The 19,382-nt window shown below is 48.1% G+C and overlaps 3 protein-coding genes across 6 annotated transcripts in view; 2 read left to right on the plus strand and 1 right to left on the minus strand.

Moving 5' to 3' along the window:
• The first annotated feature begins 204 nt into the window (after positions 1-204).
• pygo2 (pygopus homolog 2 (Drosophila)) lies at positions 205-4,751 on the plus strand. Its single transcript, XM_067255891.1, has 3 exons — positions 205-1,140; positions 1,597-1,646; positions 1,853-4,751. Exons 1-3 carry the CDS (start codon positions 1,083-1,085, stop codon positions 3,467-3,469), a joined length of 1,725 nt encoding a protein of 574 aa, XP_067111992.1. The 5' UTR covers positions 205-1,082; the 3' UTR covers positions 3,470-4,751.
• A 487-nt stretch (positions 4,752-5,238) lies between these two features.
• Positions 5,239-18,820, plus strand: cgnb (cingulin b). 4 transcript variants are annotated; one of them, XM_067255316.1, is made up of 22 exons: positions 5,239-5,393; positions 6,240-6,274; positions 8,273-9,458; positions 9,667-9,767; positions 9,865-9,928; positions 11,505-11,620; positions 11,762-11,894; positions 11,994-12,206; positions 12,439-12,587; positions 13,105-13,131; positions 13,644-13,746; positions 13,958-14,170; positions 14,267-14,347; positions 14,551-14,796; positions 14,922-15,092; positions 15,202-15,363; positions 15,479-15,568; positions 15,662-15,745; positions 15,885-16,003; positions 16,284-16,392; positions 16,636-16,799; positions 17,364-18,820. In XM_067255316.1, coding segments are annotated over exons 2-22 (3,669 nt in total). In that variant the 5' UTR covers positions 5,239-5,393; positions 6,240-6,272; the 3' UTR covers positions 17,500-18,820. The 4 variants fall into 4 exon arrangements, with proteins under 4 accessions (XP_067111417.1, XP_067111418.1, XP_067111419.1 ...); XM_067255317.1 differs by lacking the exon at positions 13,105-13,131; XM_067255318.1 differs by lacking the exon at positions 6,240-6,274.
• The window catches only part of LOC136961849 (aquaporin-3-like), a 107,391-nt gene continuing 100,847 nt past the window's right edge, over positions 12,839-19,382 (minus strand). Inside the window, exon 9 of the mRNA XM_067255326.1 lies at positions 12,839-12,851. The gene's annotated coding sequence lies outside the window, so the exon portion shown is untranslated. The remainder of the gene's footprint in view (positions 12,852-19,382) is intronic.

The following is a 19,382-nucleotide window of genomic DNA, read 5'->3' on the forward strand; positions in this document are numbered from 1 at the left end:
AATTGCAAACGTCCCTGGTTCGCGTTTCTTCATTGCTGATGTGCAATTCGAATCACTAAATTGAATTGAGTCCTTCTAACTATCAGTAGTTCACACGACTGGGAAATACAATTCAGCTCATTCGGTTCACTAAAAAGATTTGACTGCGAATCATTTGAAGAATGCACTTCACTTGCTACACTACTGCCTGTCCCTCTTTGTCCAGCGGCGACAGTAGGCCGTGATTAATATGACAAAATTAGCGTATCTATACGAATTATAATTGTATGCTGTATTGCAACTAAAGGGTTGTACTGTGCGAGGACTGGTTTATCGACAATGACACACCGGAGGGCCCCAATTTAACGGACAACAGAGCAAGCAACGGATAAAGGGTATAGTTGCCTCCAGAGAGCTAGCTAGCATGCTAGCTAGTGATAGCTAGCTAGCAACGTTTCACAATACCAATTATTTTTCTGTCATTTACTAACTAGTCACAAAAGAGACGAATCAAGTCTACTGACCAAAGTTTACTAAGGTTTATGAGCTAATTAACTATTTGTTGCTCGCTGACTACCCATTTGCATGCTGCAGGTTTAGGTATCTAATTAGTTAGCTAGCTAACCTGCTACTCAAGTCTAGCTTGTGTGGGTAACGTGGCTAGCGTAGGCTACACATCTGTAAGTGATCATTTTTAGAGGGAGGAGGGGGAGTGCAACTTGCATGCACACTGGCAAACACAACGTAGCCAACAAGCGAGTTATCTAGCCCGTGACCAGTTTCATTCAGCACTCTAGTTGTGTGTCACCCGGGCATAGCTCGGTGTTCAAGTTGCAAGATGAACAGGCTTGTTGATCACCAAACCCCGGCGTGACAGTCAGCGTGGCGAAAGGTTGGTAGCTAGCCAGCTACCCACCCTGCCGATACCCAATAATTCTGCAAGGGCTCATAGCACATACCACGTTGATTCCTCATCCGAACCCTGTTCTTTGACTCCGTCTGGTGACACAGCCCGGCTACAAATTCTCCAGACTGTGCCGGTCCATTTAAAAAAAATTCTTGCATATGAACGGTGACATGGCACCGCACCGACAGTCATATTAATGGCTGCCGAATCGGGGAGACTACTGGCGGGACAAGGTCAAGGAAAACGAGGCAAAGGTAGGCACTAGTTCGTCTCCGTGTCAGATCTGAACTAGCAGTCATAGCTACGTTGGCTCCTCAATCTCATCCTTTCCCCACGTGTGTAAACTTCACGACTGTCTGTCCCCGTGCCAACACTTGTATGTCTTTTTGAATACCCCTGGGTTTATCTGGGGGTTTATGTCTTTTTTGCTCTAAATTCGGCTCTTAAAGTTTTCACTAGTCCAATTTTCAAGGCTCTCTTGCCTGGTCTGGTCTATAATGTTGTACTTCCATCAGACTTGAACAACGGTTATGGGAATTCGGCGTTTAATTCTAAATGTCAGTCTCTTGCCAGTTCGAAAAACTAATCCCATGCCCTATATTTTCTACCACTAAACCTTTAACAAAGCCCATAACCTGTCCGATTTGTGTCAGTCATTTAATATTTCCATTTAATTATTCTCTCTAATTTAGCCATTTTCCCGTTTGCAGGTTCACAAATGAAAAGCCCAGAGAAAAAAAAGAGAAAAACCAACACTCAGGTAAAGGCTGCCTTGAGCAACCTGGACACATTCCTACATAATGTAAAGATGTTTGACGAGGACTATCAGTTGAAACAGTTGCAAACCTGTGTCTTCCTGTACTAGCCTCACTGTCCCTAAGGCACATATCTACACTTTAAAACAAGCACTCTACTACATTATGAGATGTGCTGTTTCTTATGCTTTCTCTTTTTCCCCTCTTTCAGGGGGCAGCATTCTCCCACCTCTCTGAGTTTGCGCCCCCACCTACCCCTATGGTAGACCACTTAGTGGCGTCCAACCCATTTGACGATGACTTTGGCCCTCCATCAAGACCAGGAGGTGGGGGTGGTCCAGGAGGAGGTCCGTTCCTTCCCAGCCCAGGGGCAGGTGGTGGAGGTGGGTATGGAGGTGGAGGGAGAATGGGTGGAGGCATGGGCTTCATGGGAGGCCCTGGAGGACCAGGAGGCGGGCAGCCCGGACGCAGACCACCCTTTGGCCCTCCGCCACCCAATGCTGGACCACACCACCAGTTGGGCTTTGGAGGTATGCCTGGCTTTGGTGGACCAGGGGGTGGAGGAGGTGGGGGCGGAGGAGGGTTCCCCCCAGGGGGTCCGGCACAGTTCAACATGCCCCCCAACTTCAGTCCGCCCATGCACCCTGGACCAGGGTTCAACCCCATGCTATCCCCTGGAGGTATGGGGGGGCCTGGTCCCGGAGGAGGTGGACCACCACACCCCCGTTTTGGAATGCCCCCTCAGCAACAGCATGGGCAGGGAGGGCATCCCTTCAACAGCCCCCCCTTGCCTGGTGGTGGAGGCCCCAGGGGACCCCCTCATGGGCCCATGAATCCCATGGGGGGGATGTCTGGTGGAATGAACATGATGGGCGGCATGGGGGTTGGCCCTGGTGGAAACATGGTGGGAGGGCTCCCGGGGTTACCTCCTCAAGGACAGTTTCCTCCTTCGCAAGATGGGCCTTACCCTGGCCCCAGTCCCCCAGGGAACGAGGAGGGAAAGAATTTTGGTGGTGGACCCCAGCCCGGGCCTCCCCAGCAGCAGCAGCCTAACATGAATCCCAACGCCCCCCCTTCTAACAACAACTCTGGACCCCCCCCTAACTCTGGCCCTCCCCAGCCCGGTTTCCCTGGCCACCCAGACGTCCAGCAGCCCAACCCCAACACCCCTGGCCAGCCGTCTTCAGCTCCGCCCCAGCCCAACCCCAACTCCTCACCTACGGGCCCACTGAATGGCTCCCAACCCCAGCAACCACCACCCAATCAGCTCCAGCCACCGAACTCTGCCAACAACTCCAACAACCAATCACAGCAACAGCCTACTCCTCCCAACTCTGTTCCAGGCTCTGCCCCCTACAACCAGCAGAACAACACTCCAGGTGGAGGCCCAATGTCCAATCCCCCCCCCAACTCTACCCAGAACAACATGACAAACAACAGTGGGGGGAATACTCCAGGTAGCAACCCAAACCCTCCCTCCAACTCCACCTCCACCCCGAACACCCAGTCCCCATTGCCCCCCGGCCCCGCTGCCCCCTCCATTGGCCCAGGCTCTGGCCCTGGAAAGCTGGGTGGCTCAGGGATGGTGTTCCCTTGCGGCTTTTGCTTGTCGGAGGTGCATGACGATCAGGATGCCATCTTATGTGAGGCGTCATGCCAGCGTTGGTTCCACCGCGACTGTACGGGTCTGACGGAGCCGGCGTATGGGTTGCTGACCCGGGAAAGTGCCGCCGTCTGGGCTTGTGACTTCTGTCTCAAGACCAAGGAGATCCAGGCTGTGTATGTCCGCCAGGGCCTCGGCCAGTTAGTTGCAGCTAATGAAGGCTGAGGAACAGAGGGTGAGGTGGGATAGGGCACCAGAGAGGGGGATGCAATGCAATGGAAGGGAAGAGACATTTACTTCTACCAATGCTATGGAAGGGAAGAGACATTTACTTCTACCAACCAACTGCTTACTGGACTTTCTCACTGTACTCACACAGTACACTCTCATGCTAATGTATAGCACTTTTAGTGACTCCTTTGGACTGAACGACCACCTCCTCCCTGTTTTGAGTTAATCGTGTAACTGATGTCCACTCCTGGATCCTAATTTAGACATTGTGTCTGCCGACCAGCAAAGCACTGACATCAACACACTACCTCACACACTTATCTGACAGCACAGCGACCACGCACTGACTGGAACATGACTGACTTGACTGACTTGAATAACTCACGTAAGGAGAATGTGTGATCACCACAACCAACTACACACACACACACACACACACACACACACACACACACACACACACACACATACACTCCTCTGAAACCGGTTCTGGCCCATTCTGATCTGTTGAATCCAAAGGAGACCCATGATATCCCCACCACCTCTTTGTGTACCAGACTTGTCTCTCACCTCCCACATCCCTGAGAGAAGAATATCACCACAAGGATATGTGTAAATAAATATTCAGCCTGAACATTCGCCCAAAACATGCCTCCGTCCATTGTGGAATGCTGGAGAATTTAAACCAATGAACAGAATGAAATGGAACTATCTTTTGAGTCTTTGGTTTTGTTGATAGACTTAATGGTTTTATACATTGATTCAACTGTTTTTATATCTCTTCGCTGTACACAGAAATTGTGATATCAGTGCTTTTGGATGGTGTTGGCATAGCAAGTAGTTACATGTCATATCGGATGTGTGTAGTCTTTGGGGTTGCATGTGAATCAATGCAGTAAACATGTCCGATCTGTTTTTGTTTTTATTTGGTCTCTGTTAGAGGCCTTGAAGTAGACCAAATAACTGAACGAAAATAATATCAATTTTCATATTTCTGTCATGGCAGATGTTTGTAACTTCTTTTTTTTTTTTTTCTTTTCTTTTTTTTTTTTTTTTCTGTCCAAGTTGCCTTTTCTCAGCCGTTCCTTTGTTTTGTACGGTATTTGTGCTGTTAAATGTGCTCTACATCGCCCTCTAATGGAATATGGAGGGACCATTCCCACACGGGGTGGGGAAAGGGGAAGGTACTGAACTCTGAAGTAAAGAGAATTTTTTGTACTGTTCCTTGTCCGTTTTTATTTGTTGCTTATTGTGGTATTAAAATCGGGTACTGTAAACCCACTAACCTATTTTGTGTTGTCATAAAAATGATTATTAGTCGCGACGCGTTATAATTACAGTTACACTTAGTGTTCTACATTGACACATTAATGTCACAGTTAATAAAATACGCACAGTCCGACATGATTTGGTTAACATAAGAACACTTTTAAAGGATCACTTAAGCTATTCTTCCCCAATGACTAGTGAAGTAGCCCACAGTAGGTCCAATGCGACTAGCAGGTATGATGAAGAAAACCATGGGTCTGGAAATTCGTTTGCACCCTTCCCCCCCCCAAAAAACAACAAAAACTGTCAACCATATTCATATGTGATTTTGACAGAAAATATGGCTCTGCATAATTTTGGGAGCGCCAGGGAAAAGCGCTCGACTGGTATTGACTAGCGTACTACAGCTAGTAGGCGCCGCCTTTCAAGGTGTCCTCAGCCAATAGCGTAAGTAAGGCGAAACAATTATTATCTGACGTACTAGCAACAGGTTGCTCTAGCAGCAGTAGAAATTAGTCTGCCCAAAGGGAATTGTGAGTCGTCTTTTTTATTCAACTATTCCAAACGTATCACGGGAAAATCAAAGGGGCTCAAGACAAGACAGCTTTCTAAAATATCTCATCGACGGAGTTGGACTCGTTTTTAGAAGGTACAGTCCGTTTGTATTTGCACAGCTGTGTAGCCTATCGGCTCACTGTTTGCTGTACTCAGTGAAGTAGAGGAGGATGTGTTATGTAGAGAAATATTGAATCGGGTGATTTTTGCTGATCGCGCATGTTTTGGGATAAGCAGGGGACACCTGTGGCTTTGTGGTGCGTTGGCAGCCTCTTCACTACACTCAGCATTCCCTGATCACAACAATAACCTGAATCCAGATGGTAGAACGATAGGTTAGTGTGGGTAATTTAGTCTAATGCGCATTCCAGTGTAGATGGGAACACAACCTCTGTGACAGTAAAATAACGTCGCAAACATTACATGTTCTGATGTATGACATACTGATCCTATTCTGTTTTTCCTGTGCGATGACAACAACTCGTGGTTCTCAAGCCACATAAACACCCCGGTTTCGGCTTAACCGATACCGACTGACCGGCTGGGTGGGTGTGACGCAATTAATTCATGAGGTCGGGTGTCAGCTAGTTACCTGTCTTAGCTAGTGTAGGCTATCTGAGCGATATTAAACAATCAGTTTCTACCATTGTGGGTTAAATGAAATTTAGGCTATAGGCTATCCCAAGTCTTGGACAATCTGGATACAGTTGACCAAACCTACTTTACCGTGCCTAAATATTGATGTGTCCGCGTGCATTTACAGTCAGTAGTCTGACAGCTATGCCTTGGGGCACACATATTTTATTATTACAGTAAAACTATGGGGAAACAGATCCTCTGATGATAAACTACCCCCTTATTGCTGTTTTGCATATGACCTACGACTCCACCCTACCCCCCCTCACACACCTACACTCAACAATGACAACATAACCCTAAGACAGATGGATTGACAGACACCCTTCCTAAACAAATGTAAGTGTCGCTGTGTTAGGTTGTCATTCTGAGGTGGGTCAAACCTTGTTTGTGAAAGCATTCGTTTTAATAACAGATATTCATATGTTTCAGACATCTTGTAGGGTGGTGAGAGTTAGAGTTAGAGGGGCATGAGAAGAGAAGGATGATGACATGCAGTCCTGTTTGGTGGCATTCCTCTGTCTGTTGACACAGTAACTCCTTGTGACAGGAGCGCTTTGTTTGAGAGCAAGAGAGAGTAATATATGCAACATGGGATTGGATGCTGTTATGTGTGAGACTGGGTTTATGATTTTGCCACACCATTGATAGCCATGCAGTAGCAGATTTGAAAGCATCTTTATGTCTTGGGTTTTCTGACATAGTAGGCTACATGGGAATGCAGTTACTAGACCTACTAAACACTGTTGAGTCTAACCACATCTTCAAAATTCAAGTGAGACTGAATACATTCGATGCCCCAACTCCCCAATTGTACAGTTGCTCATAATCCGCTCCTTAAACCAATGCAAACCACGCGGAACTTTTAGTATAAAGAGAATGTCTGGAATTCTAGGAATCTTTTCAGAAAACAAATACTTCCATTGACTTGGTTAATCTACTAACCTAAAGCCTGGTCAGGGCACAGACTGTTACAGTGTAACCTAGTAGTCAGTTAACCCTGGCTGTTGATTAATCGTCTCCAGGTTATTAACTCAGCCGATACTGTGCCTCAAGGGTTGAGGTTAGGAAAGGCAGCTTTTATCACCCCAAAATGAACAATAAAGAGCCATGCTTGGACAGAGTGACTGCGGTGTGCAGGTGTGTGAAAGCAAACATGCGTCCACCTGAGTGAGTCTGGTGAACACAGAGAGCTTAGGGAGACATTGCTGTGGACTGGGAGAAACCCATTCCTAGCATACCCATAGTGTTTCATGGTCTAGGGGGCCTGGACAATGGGGAGGAGTATCCACCTCTTTCCAGCTATCTTAGCAAGGCCAGGTCTGGAGAGGGACATGGGAGGGTGCTCTGTTTTGATACACAGGGTCATTGGTTGTTTTATGTGTTTCTTTGGATCTAAATTGATTAATGTTGGTCAACAAAATCCTATTCAAGCAGAACACGGTCAGTAGCTTTGCTTTTCAGAATACAAACGGATGGACCAGCTGACTAAAAAGGTAGAATCTCAGAAGAAGTCAAGGAAACATCTTAGGTTCTCGGAAGTGGTGCGGCTTGAGGTGTTGCCTCTCCCATTGACACACTGACACACATAGATAACAAGTTCCTCCCTTTATGTCTTTCTCTCTCACTCTGTGTATCTCTCTCTCCCTCACAGCCAAAAGTAGGTCTTAAGCAGAATAAAGAGCCCCTTAATGTCCCAGTGGCCCAATTGTCTCGAGATGAATAGAGAGCACATGGAGTTCTAGGAAAGTGAACGAGCTAGATAAGCTATCATCACAGTATGTCACGTAGATGGTAGGTCTCTGTATGTATGAGTGTGTGATTAAAGAGGAAAGGTAGAAAGAACCAAATGGCGAAGTCAATGAGATCTCGGATAGTTAGTCAGTGTTGTCATGGCAATGATGGAGGCTATATGCAAGGGTGGCATTTGAGAGAGACAGGTGTATACTAGAAAACCAGCAACATGCAAATCCTATCTCGGAATGTGTGATGTACAAAAGCAATGGGCACTTCCTTTAATGTATATTGCTTGTTTGAGAGAGAGAGAGAGGGAGAGGGAGAGAGCATGACAAACAACAGTGGGGGGAGTAAGTAAATATGAAGAACTGTGTTGAGTCAGAACCAGTTCTTTGTTAGATCTAGAGAGACGGTGTACCCCTTAAGATTCATGGCTTCAGAAGGAGAACAGGAAGAATAGAGATCAATAGGGAAAAAATAATCCACTTCCTTTTTTAAATAATTTTTTGTCAAAGAAACTGAAAAACTAAGTAGCTTGTTTTCAGGAAGGTGCTATTCTTAGAACCCATTTGAATATCTCTCATCCCTCTCTTTGTGCAGGTCTCTCGCAGCTCAGGAAGTCAACATGAGCGCTCTCTCCTCGGACAGGAAGCCCCCTGTGGACTACGGTGTTCAGATCCGCTTCATCAAAGACCTCCATGACACTGGCGGGGGCTACCCGGAAAAGACCAGGGGTCGCAATAACGCAACGCCCCCCTCCAACAAGTATGGCGTTGCGGTTCGAGTGCAGGGCATATCCGGGCAGCCCTACGTGGTCCTGAAGGATGGGGAGAAAGGAGACTCGTATGGGGTCCAGCTGAAGACCGACCCTCCCCAGGTGCAGCCCAAGGCCCCAAGCTCAGCGCTTGCTTCCCCCTACAGTAGCCTGCCTAGAGGGAAGGACCCTGGAGAAATACCAAACCCTTACAAACCTGAACAGCCAGCCAGCTCCCCAGTCTCCTCAGCCTCCCCGACAGAAGAGCAGGAGGCCTTTGGGAGCCCCTTTAGGAGACCCCCAGGGGACGGTCAGGCAGGGACCCAGGGGGAGGGGGAGGGCAGGACAGGGAGGGAGGGGCGGGCAGACAGAGCGAAGATGGACCCCCACCCAAAACCGACCAATGGAGTAGAAAAGGACAGCAGCTGGCCCGGTCAGGACGAAGATTTGTTTAACGAGGCGGGGCTCAAGCCTGTTGGTCTCAAAGGGGTGGGGTCCAGAGGGCCTAAGAATGGGGTGGGGCTTACTGGGTCACTTGGCAGACACAGCGGGAAGAAGCTCGATTCATCCCCGGAGACATTCCCAGAACCCCCTCCACCAGTGCCGTTTGAGGAGGAGGAGGAGGAGCCTGTGGCCGCCATAGACACCAACTCCTTGGCTCCCATCAACAAGCTCATCAGCAAGTTTAACAGCAGCACTCCCGGCGTGCAGACCAGGGGGCGCACCGGGGCCAGACAGCGGCTCAGGTTCGACGAACGCAGGCGCTCTCGAAGCCTGGACGCCCGTAAGAACGCCCCTGAAGACTCCGTGACTCCTCACCCGGCTACTACTCCCAACCCCTACGCCTCCTCGCTCACGCCTTCCTCCGCCTCCTCCGCCACCTCCACCCCTCCTCACGGTAGCCTAGCAAAGAGCCCCGTCTCCATTGCCAAGGGGACAGCTCTCTCTGCCTCCAAGCCAGCGAGCATCAACAAGACACCTGGGAAGTTCGCTGCCAAGGACATTCCTCCAGCCATTCCACCCAAGAAACCTGTGAGTAAAATTTGTGACTTACAGGGTTTTTCCCCCCTGTGCTGGTAATGATCATTCATTACCAGCACAGCACACCATTCACCCTGGAATACCTTCCCTTTTCTCTTTCACTCGTTCTCGGTCTCTCTCTCTCTCTCTCTCTCTCTCTCTCTCTCTCTCTCTCTCTCTCTCTCTCTCTCTCTCTCTCTCTCTCTCTCTCTCATTAAAGGGGATGCCCCCCCCTCTGAGGGAGCGGGGTCGAAGTGCAGAGGTCATCAACGGAGAGGAAGCCCTGACAAAGCAGGCCATCCCCTCCCTCCTGAAGGAAGGGTACGTGAGAGAGTGACTCAGTCAGATCCTTCCCATCAGGCCGCATCGCAACCCATCTAATCAGGCATCACTCTTGCCACGTTTGTTTTTGCACCAGGCCCAGTGACCTGTCCATCAATCGAAAAGTCAACCATGTCAATGAGACACCAAACGATGCTAAGGTATAAGTGAGTGGATGTATGTCTGTGTGTTGGACTTGACACTGTGAGGATGTAGGGGCCTGTGTGTGAAAGGGATGCACTCTTTCTTTTGTTTGCCAGTAAGCTTCTCTGTCTCCAAGGCCGCCCATGTTAACAGAGGAAAAATGTGAAGATTAAGTGTTGTGCAGAGAATTTCAAATGATCCGCCTAGTTTTGGCAGTATCTCAGCATTGCTGGACAGACTAAGCTCCTGTTTGTCACTTTATGTTCTTTGTACAGTATTTATTGTACAGAATAGTCTTAGTCGTAGTGGCCTTGGTGTCCTCTAATGGTAATTGCATTAGTTATTTTGCACATGCATCAATATTCATGCATGCGTGTGTAGCATGTTAATATACTGTATGTTTTTGTTTAACCTCCTGAGTATGAACTCTTATTACGTAACTCTCACTGGGTTTATATCTATGCCTGCATTCAAATCATCCCTGTGGTCTCTTAGCAACGCTGCACCCGCAGAGGGAAGATGATAAGGGGCAGTGCATTTGGAGTCCCGGTCTTTGGAACACATCAATAATTGAATTGGACTGGAACCCGGCACCAGGTGGTGGTTGGCTAGCTGGAGGAAAGTGTCCCTCTGTGGGGTCATGTGTTCTGTGGTATCCATAGCAACGTGGGGCAGGAAGTGTCCGTCTTACCTAGGCCCCAGTTACTGCCCCCCCCCTAATGAGGGGTTATATTAGGAGTGGTGGAGGACAAAGCCATTTACTGTGAGCTGAGTATCCTGTGATAAGGAAGAGGGTTTGTTTTTCAGCCCTCATTCGTACCTGTGGACAGTTTTTTATTTCCTGGTCCTCCTGGTGAGGGCTTGCTCCTGGTGCGCTAGCTAGCATGGTTGTGCCTGAGGTTGTGTGGGTATGTGTTGCCTATTATCACACTTTCATTAAAGCTACAAGAATCTCTTCCAATGCACACTCGATAATCAAAGTCTGATACCCCGAACAAGAGGAATGACAGATCCTCAAGGATGACTTGTCTCTCTCTCTCTCTCTCTCTCTCTCTCTCTCTCTCTCTCTCTCTCTCTCTCTCTCTCTCTCTCTGTGTCTCTCTCTCTCTCTCTGTCTCTCTCTCTCTCTCTCTGAGCCCCATCTAAACTCTGTAGAAAGAGTGTGTAGGAGGGTTTCATATGCAGCTATTGCTGCTGCTGGTCTATTCAGGGATTAGCAGTCCTGACAAACAGTGCAGCTCTGGTGTAGGCGGCGGATAAGGCACGCTACAGCTTTGCTCTTTGAAAACATTGAAATGGAGTCGCTTGTGTTGAAGGACGGTGGTACTCTGAAGTATGAAAAATTGGTTGATTCTCACACTGTGTCCTGCCTGCTATACAATTGAGCTACTGTAGCCACTGGAAATAATTTGAGCTTGTTTAGTCCTGTTATCAGTTGCTTTGATGGCTGCATGGAAAGCTAGGATTTTTTCCTTATTGGACGACTTAGTTTGGATGATACTGTACAGTACATACTGTACCTGAGGAGGAGACAAAATAGGACTACAGTTTGCTGTGTCATATTTGTGCTGATGTGTGTGTGTGTGCTCTCAGCCATCAGGAGTTGAGAGAAACCTAAAGAAGGATCTGGAGGACTGTCTTCATGAGAACACCCAGCTGCAGAAACAACTAGACAGCAAACAAACTGAACTGCTGGAGGCCCAGGAAGAGTAAGGACTCCCTTTTGACCAAACACTAGTCAAGCCACTTCACTTTGGCAGATAGTTTTTGGTGTGTCTTTTAAATCCACTGCTTTGCTGCTTGATGAGTATATTGATTAGTAATTGATTATGGATTGGCTCCTCCCTAAGGTTGACCCAGCTACGGATGGCCAGGGAGGAGGCGGAGTCTCGCGTCCGTCAGCATGAAGACCAACTGGCAGAGCTTCAGGAAGAGCTGAGGGGAATCTCGGAGAGCTCTCCACACACAGTTTCACTGCAGACGGTACACTCACACACACACTCACAGACTCCGAACTGTAAATAAGGAGCACTGCCCCTTCGTACGTGAACCCCTCATCTCCTCCCCCCGGTTTGTCCACAGGATGTGATGATGCTGAAGGCCGAGCTGGCCGAGGCGGCCATGCTGTGCCAGCGGCAGGAGGAGCAGCTGCACCAGCGCGAGAGGGAGCTGACCGCCCTGAAGGGGGCGCTCAAGGACGAGGTGGAGTCTCACGACAAGGAGATGGAGGTCCTCAGAGAGCAGTACCACCGGGACATGGAGACCCTCCACTCGACCATGGAGCAGGTCTCGCAGGTAGACGCAGAGATCTAGGACGGGGGGGGGGGGGGGGGGGGGGGGGAGGAAGGACAAGCTTGAGCTTGTTCTCAGATGTCCAAGGGCCACTCTGTCACAGGGAGGGTATAGACTGGGGTATGGAAATAGCTGGACAAGACGAGGTACACGCTGGAGCACAGTCACCACACATACTTTACGCCTGGGTACTATATCTACCCGATCCCCTCAATGGTCTCTTCCCGTGTGTCAGTCGCAGCAGCAGATCGAAGAGGAGAGGCAGAAGGTGAACGAGTCCATGTTCAGCCTGGAGGAGGAGCTAGAGAGCTGCCGAGACCAAGAGGGCCTGTGGAGGTCCCAGCTGGACACCGCCACAGAGGAACTCCAAAACAGCAAACAAGAGTGAGTCTGTCCCTCCACCTACCAGCCAGGCTCACGATGAACACCACCGGACGTGGTAGTACGCCGTTTCTGTCCAAACACTGTCCCCCCCTCTGTGTTGTATGTGAAGCAATGTCTTGACTACCTTAGCCAAACAGAACGCATGGTTGGAGAACAGGGCACTCTGTTGTTATGCCAAAACGATGTCAAGTGGGCCAGTAAGCAAAAGCAGATTAGACTCCAGTTTTAAGATAAGTCCTATCTGTGTTTTTTTTTAAACATAACCTCTCTTCATGGTCAAGTGTTTGCGTTGTGGTATCGACTCCATTTCTGAGAACGTCCTTGTGCACATATTCTTAACATGTATGTCTAAGTTCAAATCCTGAAGTCAAAGGAAAATGGGTTTGAATTCAGGGCATTTTGACCTGGTAAAGGTATTTTCAGGCTTGAAAATGTTGACCTTTTCTACTGTTTGCTTCACTTTAACACGGTCACTCTTTGTTCCTTTTTGTTTTCCTCCTTGACTTGTGTTGGGCAGGAAGAGACTGGAGAGCGCGACATGCATGTGAGAGAGAAGCTCAAACTCACTCTGTTTGATCTGAGTACGGCAAACTAGCTTTGTGTCAGAGCCAAATCTTCACTTGAGATATGCAACCCTCCTGCATGCATCCCCAGTGGCATTTGGCTGATCATTCAGTTCTGACCATTCAATAACAACAGTCGGTCTTTGTCCGACAAACCAATGAGCAACCGATCAGTTGAGATTTATGAATCAATTGATTTAGTTCATCCTACTTCATTTCAATCAAGTTTAACATGATGAATGATGATTCAACTTCAAGTCAACTTGAATCAGGTGTCTGATCAATATGTTATCTGTGATCAACTCGAACACTGATCAGTATAAATCTTTATTGATTCAGTGATTTTCATTCAGGTTCACGAAACACTTTTCAGGTATCTGAAAGTAGAACTTACTATGTGTTTGTTTGCGATGCTCCATAGCTCTAGTGTGTGCTTGTTATTGTTTACACCGGGTGTGGCGTTAATTATTCACTGTCTGTTTTCTTTGTCTAGTCTCCTGAGAGCTCGCCTGGAAAAGGATGAGTTTGAGGAGGAGCTGAAAAAGCTTCAGATATCCATGAAGAAGATACCTGTGCTAGATGACACAGACTCACCGGTAACTCCTGCTTACAAAGCATTTCACAAAGAAACTGGTTTAAGAATTCTTGAATTTCCTCCCCCCCCCCCTCCCTCACACGCTGAAGGGCACACACACACACACACACACACACACACACATACTGTCTCACACACTCATTATGCCCACTCACGAACATTCCCCTCTACATGCACTTAATTCATCCGTTCTTATTACTTTTTTTTTTAAGGACCCTCAGCGTCGCCATGACGATATCAAGCAGACTCGCTCAGAGCTCGACAAACAAAGAGCTGAGTCGAGGAAGAAGGAGGAGGACCTGAGAGCGTTGAGGGCAGCCAGCGAAGAGAAGGAGGCCAGACTGAGCGCCGAGATTGACAGACTGAAGGACCAATCACAGAGAGACAGGGATGAGCTCCAGAAGGCACTGGAGAAGACAAAGGAGGTGAGACATCAGTGTCCTTAACCCATCCATGATTGGTTGAATGTGTTTTGAGTGAAGGGTTTTCACACAACCCCCCCTCCCTTCCCACCTTCACAGCTGGATCAGGAGAGCACCAAAGAGACCAACCTGGAGCTTCAGGAAACCAACACGCGTCTCAGGGAGAGACTAGCCCGCATGGTACAACACATTCAATGGAGAGACTCATGTACACACAGGACCGGTGCTCTGACACATAGAAAACCGAGTTTCTGACATGAAAACACATTTTTAATTCAACTAAATTGACTCAATTGTACTTAAATGATTCGACATTCTCATGCAGACGTACACGACGCCTACGTTGATGATCTCACTCTTGGTGTTCTGTTTCCCTTCCACAGCGTCTCCACTCCAGCGTCCCCCTGAGCTCAGACACCGAGCAGGCCCTGGAGGACGAGAACCGCTCCCTGAGGTCCCAGCTGGAGGAGGCCAGACGAGCAGCCTCTCGCACGGGCAAGGAGAAGGAGGAGCTGAGCCGGCGCCTGGAGGAGAGGGACCTGGAGAGGGAGGTGCTGAAGAGGGGCAAAAGCGACCTGGAGGAGCAGAAAAGGCTACTGGACAGGGCTTTGGAGAAAATCAACAAGGAGGTGCGTGTGCGTATTAAGAGAGCTGGGGAGTGGGAGGAATTGAGAGTGTGGTTGCAGTTATGCTCTTTTGAGATTGTCAATAATCCATCCATCCTCTCCTCCCCCCCCCCCACACCCCTTCCCAGATGGAGATGATGATGGGGGACTCGCGCCAGTCGGTGCAGACGCTGCAGAGCCAGCTGGACGACTACCGCGAGCGCTCCAGAAGGGACTTGCTGGACGTCCAGCGCAACAGCAAGGACAGGCTGGCTGAGCTGCAGAGGGCCCAGGCCGCCCAGAAGAGCCTGCAGGAGGAGGTGAGGAAAGGGTGGGAAGAGTGAGGGACCGAAGGAAAAGGAGGAGAAAAGAGGAGGAGGGAAGACTTTTGAGTGGCTTTGAGCGTGTTTGGCCCTTTTGTTCCTGCAGGCGTCCCGTCTCAAGAAGGATCTGCTGGCGTGTGGAGAGGAGAGAGACGGCGCTCAGCTGGAGAGAGACCTACTGAGCAGCCGCCTCAAGCACATGGAGAGCGAGCTGGAGTCGGAGAGAAGCTCCCACACCGACCGAGGCAGGGAGATCAGGGCCCTGGAGGTGAGGGCACGCAGGGGCTCAAAGGTTCTGGTGCGAAAACGGGTGTCATCGAGTCAGTGGTATGAGAGGACTTTGAGAAAATATAGGATTCCTCACTTTCTGGTTTGTGCGTCAGGATAAAGTGAAGACGATGGAGATTGAGCTGGACGAGGAGAAGAGCAGCGTGGAGCTTCTGAACGACCGAATCGCCCGCAGCAGAGAACAGGTAGAGATGTGAAAACACGCGGGGCCATGTGTCCGGAACAGCACTTGAAAACAAGACTGGTAACGCTTCTCTGTCCTCCCCTTCCTGTCACAGGTCGACCAGCTCCGTGCAGACCTGTTGCAGGAGCGATCCTCCAGACATGACCTGGAGATGGACAAGAGTTCCATGGAGAGACAGGTACCCGCCATGAGAGAGACACCTTATGGGTGCACTGCTATCTCACCGGTCAAGCGCCTGTGCCATGTAGGCTGAGGCCTTGCCGCAGGGGCCTGGGTTATGATCCGGCCTGAGCCATTTCTCATGTCTCTCTTGTCAGGTGAAGGATCTGAAGTCTCGCGTGGCGGATATGGAGGGCCAGTCTCGACTTCCGGCTGGAATCTCACTGCTGGAGGGCAAAGTCCAGGAGCTGGAGGAGAGGCTGCGCAGCGAGGAGAGGTGCGCACACACGAGCACGCATGCAAAATCACTGGGCATAGCAAGCACATGTAATTTGCACATGTATACATGCTTTTACACATGCTTTTTTGTCTAGATATTGTATTACAGTCTAGCTCTGTTAAAGATGAGCTCAACCGCTGGTCTGATGTGCACAGTCACTAATTGTCTTCTGCTTGATACTAATCCTATTAATATCCGTGCTCGCTTAAAGGAGTCTTGCCGTTTTTAACAAGCTCTGCAACTCGTAGTGACATGCACTGTAACTCTGACTTGTCAGGGAGAAGGGCAGTATCCAGGCCTCCCAAAGGAGAATGGAGAGGAAGCTGAAGGACCTGAACATCACTCTGGACCAGGAGAGGAACACGCACGCCGAGCAGAGAGATCAGGTACGACATGCTAGTCTCACATCATCTGAGCAGCATCTCTCTACCTCCACCTGGCTGCATTTGGTCCCGTGTGTCATCTTTCCCCCGGCCACTCTCCAACCTCTCCTCACGGAACACATGGAACTCTGTCTTCCCTTCTCACAAAGTCATCCAGCTCATCCAAAGTTTTTCGTCCTCTCAAAGCCTTCCTGAACATTCCGTTGCCCCCCGTAAAACCCACACCTGTCTCTCTTTTCATACCAGCTGGCGCTGCGTGTGAAGGCCCTGAAGAGGCAGGTGGACGAGAGCGAGAGCGAGGTGGAGCGTCTGGAGGGGGTGCGCCGGAAGGTTCTGAGGGAGCTGGAGGAGCAGCAGGAGCTGCAGGACACTCAGCAGTCGAAGATCTCCACCCTGGAGGCTGAGCTCAAGTAAGACTCTCGACACAGGACTTGACTCTGGTATACTAGTTATCCCATGCAGGACGTGACTCTGGTATACTAGTTATCCCATGCAGGGCGTGACTCTGGTATACTAGTTATCTCATGCAGGACGTGACTCTGGTATACTAGTTATCTCATGCAGGACGTGACTCTGGTATACTAGTTATCCCATGCAGGACGTGACTCTGGTATACTAGTTATCTCATGCAGGGCATGACTCTGGTATACTAGTTATCTCATGCAGGGCATGACTCTGCCACTTATATACTCGTTATTACTGCTGTAGTATACATTCCTCTTGGATCACTCCCACTCTGTGTTTCCTAGAGGCTGAATGTGAAACCTCTCAGATCCAGCAGGTGGTGCTCTTCTATCACTCACTGAATGTCTTAAATTCTTCGGAAACTCTCTGGCATTTGATCTGAAGCACAAGCACAGTATCTGAGGCATTCTCTCGGTATACACCAGCACTTCCTGGTATGCCTACTCTGCACAGCTTTGCTTTGGATAAACGCTCCAGATTCAGTGGTGTGTTGATGCTGTCTCCTGCAGGAGGAAGGTGCAGCAGGCGCGTCGCCCGGTCATGGGCTCGTCCAACTTCAGCTCGGAGGACGAGGACGGCTTGTACGACACCAACAGCATCGCTTCCATCCTCACCGAGGCACAATTGCAGACAACCAACTGCTAGAGTACGAGGAAGGGCGAGAGGGAGAGAAAAGGGTGAAAAACAAGAGTGTTTCAGACTTTAACTTGGATTGTCAGAACGAGAAGTTCTTAGGGCTTAATGATAAGCATAGATGCCAAGCACTACATAAATGCCTTGCAGCCAAAATAAAAATGTTCAAGAGGAGCTATTATAAAGCTGGCTGTTTCAAAACCAGGCATTCTGCCAGTACAGAGTAGCATTCTGGCACTCCATCCTGGCACCTTCTGCTGTGATAAGTGTGCTGATTTCATGAATGTTCCGTATCACAAGGGAAGCGTATCGATCTACTTGGAGTGACAGGGTTTTACTGTTCTTGATGTGTTTTTCAGAATGCTTATTAATGTGTATTACTGCATCATTACTCCAACATTCACTGATGCAGAACATTAATGAAACAAGAAATTACTTTTATAGTTGTTTGACGTTGTTAATGTGGATTTTTACAGTTTTCACAACTTTTGCACGTTTTTCCGACTTCCAGAGTCATACTGTTTTAAATCCAAAAGGCAACAAGCATGTTTTTCCTGAATATGTTCAGAAGCACTGCGGTTTTATGTTCAATGTTGTAGTGTTAAGCTCCAGGCACGACATGACGACTATACATGATACTGCTGTACCCTTTGTGTTTGTAGCATGTCTTCTATGTTACTTTGGTGATGGTATACCTTTTTATCTGAAGTAAAGTTAATGATTTTTTTTGGTACCCCTCAGCCTTTAATTTAGGGCAGCTTAAAGGAAGGCCCAAACGTTTCTGGTTAAACACCAGATATTCAGGTCAGTCAGGTTTACAGTTTGTTTACCCTCCAAGGGAAGTTCTCAGCTATAGATACATTCTTCTTTTTATTTCTGTCAATGCCCTCAACCCCAGGCTGTTCTGGAACTTTGCAGCCTCTACTGAAATGCCTTAAGGTTTTATTGTTACCTGTTATCAAATGAAGTTGTAGTTATGATTGTTTGTGTTCAGTGTTGTACTTTGCTGCTGCAAATTATTTTTGTGTTGATTATACATTTCTTTGACTTTGAATCCCAAGGTTAGACTTGAAATTGTGTCATTTTCTCTCCTTGCAACTGCCTTTTAGATTATAATTTTTTCTTACAAACAACTGAATCGTCAGAAACTCAGTACTTACTTTTCTGTTTAAAATGTCTTTGTGAAGCTCAACATTCTTGGTATTCTAAAGATGAAAATTGTATGTTTATATGGTTGATATATGGTATATTTGATATGTAGTGCACAATTGTGTACGCTTTTCTAGAACGTTGACACTTTGCTATCTCAAATACATTTTAGACTTTGTACATAGAGATGAATGGGTTGTTTTATTTTTTATCTCAGACAATTTCACCCACTACCATTTGAGTCAGTATGATTCTGTGCAGGACAGGGATGAGTCAATGTATTCATCCATAAAGTGAAAGGAAGAGATTTAGCAGACCAATCAGAGGCAGCGATTGTGTATAATAGCAAAGAACTTATATCTCTCTTTGATAATAGCAAATGGTCCAACTTCCTTATTACATAGCCACAGTCACACAAACCTTGACCCCATGCCACTGTAGATGGTGAGCTTTCTGTGACATCATGCCAATGCTATGCTCTGGGCACTCCATGAAATTGCTGCAAGTATCTGAACAGAGCTTTGTCTACGACATCCACGCTCATTAAATCGCCTCTCTTCTCCATTTCACCCCATTAAACATGTAAAAACTCCCCCATGTTTCACTGCAGGAACACTCAACATCACTTAATTCTCTTAAATCTAAATGACTCCTATTGTTTTGCATGACATAATAATGATCATACAGTTAGGTCCATAAGTATTTGGACATTAACACAATTTTCATCATTTTGGCTCTTTATACCA

This window comes from Osmerus mordax, chromosome 18 (genome assembly GCF_038355195.1).
Source record: "Osmerus mordax isolate fOsmMor3 chromosome 18, fOsmMor3.pri, whole genome shotgun sequence".
Taxonomy (NCBI): Eukaryota; Metazoa; Chordata; class Actinopteri; order Osmeriformes; family Osmeridae; genus Osmerus; species Osmerus mordax.